At 31.9% G+C, this 9,961-nt stretch overlaps 1 protein-coding gene across 1 annotated transcript; it reads right to left on the minus strand.

Annotated features, from left to right (window-relative positions):
• Positions 1-6,965: 6,965 nt before the first annotated feature.
• LOC113381616 (putative uncharacterized protein DDB_G0286901) lies at positions 6,966-7,838 on the minus strand. Its single transcript, XM_026620415.1, has one exon. The coding sequence runs from the start codon at positions 7,836-7,838 to the stop codon at positions 6,966-6,968; it is 873 nt and encodes a 290-aa protein (XP_026476200.1).
• Between the last annotated feature and the right edge of the window lie 2,123 nt (positions 7,839-9,961).

The raw sequence follows: 9,961 nt of genomic DNA on the forward strand, positions 1-9,961 counted from the left end.
CTAATATCAACCAAGGAGAAATGCGAAGCCTTTACTCATTAAAATATGATTAAACAAATAAATGAAAAGCAAGTCAATGGTGAATTTTTGCAATTTTGGCAAGAAAATAATAAATTACCGAAAATAATTAAAAATGAATGCAAAATTATTAATGAAAATTGTATATGGATCACGGAGAAGCCGAAAACAAAAGAAATTTATAACAAATTACTGGAAAATTTTACTCCTAAAATAATGGAAAAAAAACACACCATAATTGGAAAAACATATGGAGGAATATAGAAAACAAAAATATTCCTTCAGAATAGAAAACAACAAATTATTTGATAGTAAATGAATGCATTGCAATGAACACAAAACTTTTTAGAATAAAAATGAGCAGCACAGAAAAATGTGAAAAATGCAATAAGGAGGAAAATGCCTTACACTATTTAACTGAATGTGGTAAAAAGAAAATTATATGGGATTGGATGAAAACAAAATTAAAAATCTCCAAAATAGATGTAACTGAAGATGACGATAAACTTATCAAAATAGATATGCAATATAAATCAAAAGAAGAAAGAGATGTTAAAATTTGGCTGCTATCTGGAATCTTATATAATTTATATCATGGTTTTGAAGAAATAACACTCATTGAGAGGAATTTAAGAGAAAAAAGAAAAGAAAATTTTTTGAAAAATAGTTATATAAATCCACTTATGTATAAAATATTGTAAAATAGAATGTATATATTTATTTATGTAAAATAAAAAATTTTACGTAAAAAAAAAAAAAATAATCTAAAACCTTTCCAGTTTGCCTCTTTGTAATCGTATTTTAAGTTACTTGGTTCTGGTGTATTTAATGAAGCAGCTGTGCTATAAACTATAAACTTGAGCTGTACTAACTGGGTTATGGTCCGAATTTGTCTCTGAGATAGTGTATAGTAAATAATTGGTATATATGTTGTTAGTAAGCGCAAGATCAATGATTGAAGGAGTTTGTAAGTGATTAACTGGACATCTAGTAGGGGAGGATGTGTAATGCAAAGTATAATTAGTTATGTTGTTAATCAGGAAATCATATAGTTTACTACCATTTAAATTATTATTACTGCAATTCCAATATTTATGTCTTGAATTAAAATCTCCCGCTATTAAAATTTTACTGTTTAAATTAAGTAATGATACTAAATCCCGGATATCTAACTTATTACATGGGAAGTACACAGAACAGAACGTTATCAATTGATTATTCATTTGGATGTTTACTGCAATTGCTTCTGTCGTAATCAATTTTGCAATATGAATTTGTGAAAATTTAATATTATTTTTAATAACTATACATATACCTCTTGAGCCTATACAGGTAATGTCTTTTCTAATTATTTTAGATCGAGGTATATGAATTTTATTATTAGGTTTATGTAAAGTTTCAATTTTAAACAATTTAATATTTCATATATGTTATTTTGAATACCGTTAGCATTCCAGTACATTACATTAAAAGTATTTTTGTTTATATGCATAATGACATAAAACATTGAAATACCAATAATTGTTTTTCTTTATCTGTGTTACATTTTTTTATTTCTTAGGACAATTTAAGTAGTACATTTAAAGTTTTGACAACTGTGCTATCTGAAAATAGTTCATGAATTTCATTAATATTTTCAAATATGCTACTAATGTTAGTTTCTGAGTTTTGAACAGGATAATGAGATTTGGCAGATACAGGTGTTTGTCTAGATGAATTTTGCGTATTAATTATATTAGTAGTCGTATTAGTATTGGGAAGATTAGGAAAGTTATTTCTGTTTAGCGATCCTGAGAAGGATTGTGTTAATGGAGGAGGAGCCGGAGCAGGAATTAAATTACCTTTATTATTATTGTTGTTGATTAGGCCACGTCTAGCACAATATCTTTGGAAAGTTTCACAGTGCTTATAATTAGCCGGGTGGTCTTTAAAACAATTTACACATTCAGGTTTATCTTCTGCTGTTTTTTCCACATTTTCCATGTGCATGTTCCTTGGTACATTTTACACATTGAAATTTCATATTACAAAATGGAGAAGTGTGTCCATGCTTTTGGCATCTATAACATTGTGGTACATGATGTGGATTGTATATCAGGCGTTCGAATGTTACCTTGTGTTCCATTATATGATTTAGAGAATTAATTTTATTCAATTCTTGGTCGGATTGTAGTATTATTATGTGGACTGGGAGACCATATTTAGTGTTATTAATTGTTTTTGTCATCTGAATTATTTTGGTGACTTTTATTGTTTTGTTTGTCAAATATTCATATATTTCTTGCGTATTAATATATGGTGGAACACCCTTAGCAACTATCTTCTTCTTGGTATTACTGGTTTTTGGATATGTAAAATATTGTAGCTGATCGGCATTTAATTTTTTCAAGACCGTATTGTAATCCTCATCACTAGTTGTTGTAATTTTTTTTTTTTTTTTTTTTTTTTTATATTATAGACAATCAGAAATACAATTTCTATGAGTCTATGTGATCCATTAAGTATGACATTTAGAGGTATCTTCCACTGAAGAGATTCCCCTGTAGATAATCTATGTTAATAAAATAAATCAATGTTAATAAATTATATTTATGTAAATAATTTATCTATGTTAATGAATAATCTATGTTAGTAATATAACAGAGCTAAAATTAAGTTAGTAGATCTTCTGGCCATTTTCTTTTGAGCCTTCTAGTTGGATCATGATTTTTGATCAATTGCATGGCTGGATTTGGATGTTGGTCTAATTTCATGTGGTATGAATTGCTTCTTTGCTGAATTACTTCTTTTACGGTCAGTATGTTCAAATCTGAATGAATAGTATTATTCGACACGTACCATGGTGCATTAACTATTGCTCTTAAAATTTTATTTTGAGTTCGTTGGATAATCTTTATGCTGGACGTGCTTGCACATCCCCATAGTTGAATACCATACGTCCATATCGGTATAATTACTGACTTATATATTAGTAATTTATTGCTGTATGACATTTTAGATTTTCTTCCTATTAGCCAGTAGAGTTGTCTAAATTTATCCATAATTTGCTTCTTTTTTTGTTTTATGTGAATATTCCATGTTAGTTTGCGGTCCAGATGTAAACCTAAGTATTTAACGCTGGTGCAAGTCAATATTTCCACGTTGTTTATAAATACAGTAGGACAGTTTTTCTTTCTTGTAGTGAAAGTGATATGTCGCGTTTTATCCGTGTTTAGCTTTATTTTCCATTTCATTAACCATTTCTCTAACTCAAACAGGTGGTCCTGTAAGTTTAGTGTTGCAATTTCTGGATCTTCGTGGGTAGCCATGATCATGGTGTCATCGGCAAATGTGCCGAGGGTGGTGGCTGGATTCAGTGGTATGTCGTGTGTATATATTGTGAAAAGGGTTGGTCCTAGCACGCTTCCCTGTGGCACTCCTGCTTTTATCTGATGAAATTCGACACCGCATCTCCCACTCTAACCCTAAAACTCCTGTTTGATAGATATGATTTCAATATTATATATATTTTTTCTGGTAAGCATAATCTGATTTTGGCTAATAATCCGTCGTGCCAGACTTTATCAAAAGCCTGTTGTACGTCGAGAAACACTGCTGAGCAATATTGTTTATCTTCTATCGCTTGATGAATGACCGTTGTAACCCTATGGCACTGTTGTATGGTCGAGTGCAGTCGGCGAAATCCAAACTGGTGACAAGGTATGATCTCTAGCACATCACTTATTCGGGCAAGTAATAACTTTTCTAATAATTTAGAAAGTATAGGTAAAAGACTTATAGGTCTATACGATGATACAATATGCCCTGGTTTTCCCATCTTCTGGATCATTATGATTTCAGATGTTTTTAACACCTTGGGCCAATATCCAGAACGTAGCACAGAGTTGAAAACTTGAGTTAGCATAACAATTGCCTTCCGTGAAAGTTCTTTCAGTACTTTAGCTCGTATCTCGTCAATACCTGCACATTTTTTATTGCTTAGATGGAGAATATAACTTTTTACTTCTTTAGGAGTTATTGCTCTTATGTTTTCATTACTGCTTCTTATTTCCTCGAGGGTTTTTGTCACATCAGGATCCGGATCGTTATTATTGGGTGTGAACACTTCTTTGAGGTAATTAGCAAAAACGTCCGCCTTTTCTTGCTCATTTCTAGCCCACGTCACATTTTCATTCACATCTATTCTCAAAGGAGACATATGCATTACAGGACATTTAGTGTTTTTAATAGGCTTCCAAATAGAATTGTCAAATTTGTTTATATTGACAATATAATTTGCAATATTGTTTTCTTTAAGTTCTTTCAACCTATTTTTTAGTGAACTGCATAATTTGTTGTATGATGTTTTGTCGCTTGGTGCACGGCTTCTCTGCCAGATTTTTCTAGCTCTTCTTTTTTCTTTAATTAGTTTTTTAATTTCCAGCGGTAAATTGAATTCGACATCTTGTTTATAAAGTGTGGGTGTTACATTCCTTAGAGCTTCCTTCGTTGCTTGTATAAATAAATTTGTTGCATTGTCTATTTCTTCTTCACTTTTAATTCTTATTTTCAAGTTAATTTTGTTATCCATTTCATTTCTGAATGCGTTCCAGTCTGTTTTATAATTATATAAAGCCCTCGTTTGTTTCCTTTTTATAACATATGTGCTTATTGTCGCAATTATAGGCGTATGATCCGAGGACAGATCCATGCAATCTTCAATATCCATATGCAATGAGGAAATGCCATAGGTTATGAAGAAGTCAAGCAAGTCAGGGACTTTGCGTTCATCTGTGGGCCAGTATGTTGGTCGGCCTGTTGATAAAAAGAAATATTTTTTTTCTTGTATTAATTCAGCTAATTGTTTGCCTTTGGGATTCAGAAGTCTGGATCCCCATAGCGTATTTTTGGAGTTAAAGTCCCCACCAGCTATGAATTTTGATCCCAAAATGTCAAAGAATTCTTTAAATTCTGGTTTTTTAATGTTGTACCTAGGCGGGCAATAAACAGCCGAGATAACAGGCAATTCATAATGTTTTATTGTTGTCTTTATCAAAATTCCTGTTCCAGCATGCGCAGTTTTATCGGGATGATTAGTATAGTAGAAGGTATAGTAAGGTATTTTAAAAGTAGTTGTATCTGTTAAGTGTGTTTCACTTATCAATAAAACATCAATCATGTGTATCTGTAAAAATGCTTCGACTTCATTACGATGGTTGAGAATGCCATTTGCATTCCACTCAGCGATACGTAAAAAGTTCGCCATTATTTTTTTTTTTTGGCTAGTAATGTTAGCATATTTAAAATCATTGTATTTTGTTCAACTAGCTGTTTGAACATGTCTTTAAAGCTGTTGAGTATTTCTTGTAAGGTGTTTGACTGTTGCGTATCGCATCCGTTGTTTTGCTGTGCTCTAAGGGTTTCAGAATAGCTTCGATGCTCCGAAATATTAGCTCGTAGTGAGTGTTGTGCTGCCGAATTAGTCATGCGGCTGGTGTCTGGATTGGTGTTGGAAACATTTCTTCTACTATCTTTGAACATGGACTTATATTTTAAACATCCTCTGTAATTTGCAGGATGGTTGTCACCACAATGCACGCAGATAGCCGGCGTATCTTTAGATTTTTTACACGCAGCAGAATTATGAGGTCCACTGCATTTTACACATGCGTAGGGTCTGTTGCAATAAGATTTTGAATGGCCAAATAATTGAGACCTTGTACACTGTAAAATTTCCTTTCTTTTTCTTAAAGGCTCTACCACTACTATATGATTGAGTAGTTTGGTTAAATTATATATTTTGCTGTTGTTATTAGCAGGCTCAAGGTCAATAAAAAACATATTAAGCGGGCGCTTTGTTTTATATTGCTTGACATTGATAATATTCCTCACCTTATGATTTTGTTTCTCAATTTCCTGTTTGATTTCATTCGTATCGTAAGTGTAATGTATGTTTTTCAGCACAACCCTTAATGCCCTTTCTTCGTTAAGCTGATATGTGTGAAAGTTAGCATTTTTTGATTTGAGTAAAGAAACGAGTTTTCTATACTGTTCCGGTGCTGTTACATTAATCTTAACTATATCATTTGGCAAGGATTTAGTGATGTATTCGTTTCTGTTGAGTATTTCATTAATGTCACTAATCATATCTGCAAATTTATCTACGTTATACACAAACACGGGCGGTGGCCTTTGGACCTTTGTAGTGTTTTCATTCTGTGTATTAGGTGTTGTAGCTAGTAAGCTAAATCTGTTCGATGTTACTAGTTCATTGCTTGAATTACCTTCTGTTGAGTTACGCCTTCTTTTATTTCTTCTGACGTATTGCCACGAAGCCGATGGAGTCTGGCTGTCAAGTTCCATGTCGCTAGCGACAGTATTTATTCTTTGTTCATTAACTATTGGCTTATTAATTTGCTGTTGTTGTTGTTGCATCTGTTGTTGTTGTTCTAGCTGTTGTAACTGTTGTTGTTGTTGCATTTGTTGTTGTTGTTGCAGCTGTTGTTGCTGCTGTAGTTGTTGTATATATGCACTTTGTTCGTGGTTATTTACCATGTTAATTTGCTGTTGTTGTAAATACGTATTTTGATCGTGAGCATTTGGCATAATAATTTGCTGCTGCTGTTGTTGTTGTTGTTGTTGTAAACGATGTTGTATAAACGCACTATCTGTCATTGAAGTGTCGTTCAAGACATTTTGTGTTTCTACTAGCGGGAATATAGACTTTCCATTTTCTTGATGTTGCATTATATTATTTATATTAATAAAACTATTTAATTTAATTAATAATATTCGGCATTTAAATTTGTAAATGCCCCCGCATCGGGGACATTTGTGTGTATGTTAAGAACTGTTTAACTGCGCATGCACTTGTACACAATAACAATTCACAAAACTAACTATCACTTCGATACCGATTGTTTACGTAAGAGGTTAGGTTGTTTATACCATCCGAACTGGTCGACGGCTCACGCTAGACTAGTTGTTGTAATTAAGTAGTTATTGATACCTCGATATTGAGATAGCATTTGAGTCTTACATAACTTTTGTAGTTTCCATATATAGTGACGGTTAGGTGGTGTACTTTTGATTATAATTGGTGGCATTTTAACTTGGTTTTGATGAATATCTGATACATGATTCGTATTATTCGCACCATTATTTCTTGTCTTTCGTTTTTGAATTAGGTTAAAATCTTCTTCTGGTCCTGTAGTATTATGTAATAATTGATTGAATATGTTATGGTCTGCAAAAACCATATTATTGTGATTTACATTGTGTAAATTGCTGTGCATTTGATTATCTGAAGATGTTGATGGTTCACTTATATCCATGTCATGAAATGTTTCTGTAGTTGAATTATTATTATTACTCACATTTTCACTGGTGCTATTTATATTTAAAGAATCATTAGTTATTTCAACAGGTATATCTGTTCCATTTTCCATAATTTCATTCAAGTTTTTACATGTATTATCTGTATTAGTATTATTTATATTATTTGTTATCTTGGTACTTTCTTGATTTATGATAGTATTTATCAGTATTTGTGAATTAACTTTTTTCACACTATCTGACATAGCACTCTTAATAGCTTTGCTTTTACTGACAACACTTTTTTTAACACTAAATGATTTGCTCACTAAATCACTGTTTTTATTGCTAATAATTTTATTAGAAACACTATTAACTGCAACTGTATTTTGTGGAATTAAATTGTACTGATCATTATAAATTGTGTTCATAGCATTTGCAATGCTTGAACCTAAATTGCATAATGTGTTATCACTACAATCCGACAATGAGTCATCATCGTCGCACTCAGACGGACCTTCGTCCATGAATATTAATTGTTTCCAATACCGATGTGAACTCGTCAAGCGATCGAGTAGGAATTACTTTTAATGTACCAGAACTTCAATTACATTCTTTTCCAGCTTCTTTCCTCGTGCCATAGCCTTTGTTTCATCAACTTTACCAGCACCAATAATTTGTTGCACTAGTGACCCATTGTCAGTTTTACAATGAGAAGCTTCATAAAATTTTGAAACCGTTATGCGTCTATACCGAAGTTCATGCCAACCCACTATTCCCAAATATATTTCACCTATCGCCCCCTTTACAGAAAAAATATTACTCAGAGCCCCCCTATTTTTTTTTATTTCACTAGCAATTAATAAGGTATATAAAAATTATTGTATCTATAATAGATAAATTGACGAATAAGAAACCAATTTTGATAGAGCGCGCTATTTTGATAAATCATAAAACATTCAGAAAAAATTGCACCATCAAATTTTTTAGATATATTACGGGTATATTTGTAATAAAATGCAATTGCAATTGGTACATCACTGCTGATGGAAAGGTTTTGTTGATTTATTTATTATAATAATGGACGTTATCAAAATTAATGTTTTACTCTTTCAGAAGAAGATTGTAAAATAACATCAAAGTTATAAATTATAAAACTATATTCAGAATAAAAATACAATCATTACAATTTTAATGTGATGGATGTATCTGGTGTGCTGCTACCAATTTAGGAATTTGCGGTTCTATCTTCGTCAGAAGTAATCTGAAATCACCACGATCTACTGTTTGTAATCGGTTTCTTGTATTTGTTAATAAATTAGTTGCAGCGCTGAATCCACGTTCCACTACGTATGATGATGGAAATGCAATCAGATTTTTTTCAATGACGGACCAAATTTGTGGGTAAGCCGTCGGGATCTCTTTTTGCAGTCAGAATTGTTGGTATCCACTTTTGAATTTAAATTTCAGTTCATCATTTTTCATTATCTCCATCAATTCTTCTTGTAGCTGTGGAGAATCTTCTGTAATTGCACTTGTAAATGAATCGAAAATCCAATCAGGTATGTTCATTTGCATGATATCTTCGAATCGCTTAAAAGAATCAGAATGAAGTGAACTTTTTACATAAATCTGTCAAGTAAGCGATGTCACTTTTGTAGTGTATTAGTTTGGATCGCAAATCCTCATTACCATCCTTCAAAAACTCCAGCACCGAATTAAACTGGAGTAGAGAAATGCTGGGTATTATTTTTAATATATATTTATTGAGATGTTCATGCTTCGAAGGTTGATGAAGAAGAGAGTGAAACATTTCTTATATAATTTGCACATCGGCATATACAGGCTGAAGGTGTCGCATATATGCTACCAACCTATCAGCCATAACGCTCGTTGTTGACAGTTCACAACGAGCGCGCTAAACTTAAATTATAAACTTGAATGACAATTTTGTCCAAAACAGTTTATAAAATTTATTTAAACAGGTACCCTTTGATAGCCATCTTACTTCTGTATGAAGCAGCAAACGATTATATTCTTCGTCGTTATCTATACAAAGCTGTTTAAATAACCTATTATTCTTAGCTCTGCTTTTTATTAGGATGGTAGCTCTAATAACATATTGCAACGAATTATGAAGGTGTTCACTCAAATTTTTGGCAACAAGATGTTGGCGATGAATGACACAGTGTACTGTAAAAGCATTCGGCACCTCCTTTTTTAAAAATGCAAAAAAAAACCCTTGTAGCGCCCTACCATCGCTGGAGCACCATCTGTTGTGACTACTGATAAAATATTTCTTAGAGGTATTCATTTTTCTTTAAAAAACTCCAATTACTTTCTATAATATTTTCCGATGGGAACTTTTTATTAGCGGATATTTTATTATTTATTATTAGATATATGTGGGATATATTCTCAGAAACATCATAGTTTGTTCCATAAAGATAAGCAAATAAATACTAATCCGTCAGGTATAGAAGAACCCGTCTTCCGAATAATAGCGATACATCTAATGCGGTAAATTTGTTTGCGAATTGGAATATGCATATATGTTTATTAGATAATTTGAACTAAAATATCATCTTGGTATAATTAAGTGTTAATGTTAATCATTTATTTATATATAATATTAATATTATAATATTTT

This window comes from Ctenocephalides felis, unplaced genomic scaffold (genome assembly GCF_003426905.1).
Source record: "Ctenocephalides felis isolate EL2017-DRISC unplaced genomic scaffold, ASM342690v1 CF-g0.4_SCAFFOLD_02966, whole genome shotgun sequence".
NCBI classification, from domain to species: domain Eukaryota; kingdom Metazoa; phylum Arthropoda; class Insecta; order Siphonaptera; family Pulicidae; genus Ctenocephalides; species Ctenocephalides felis.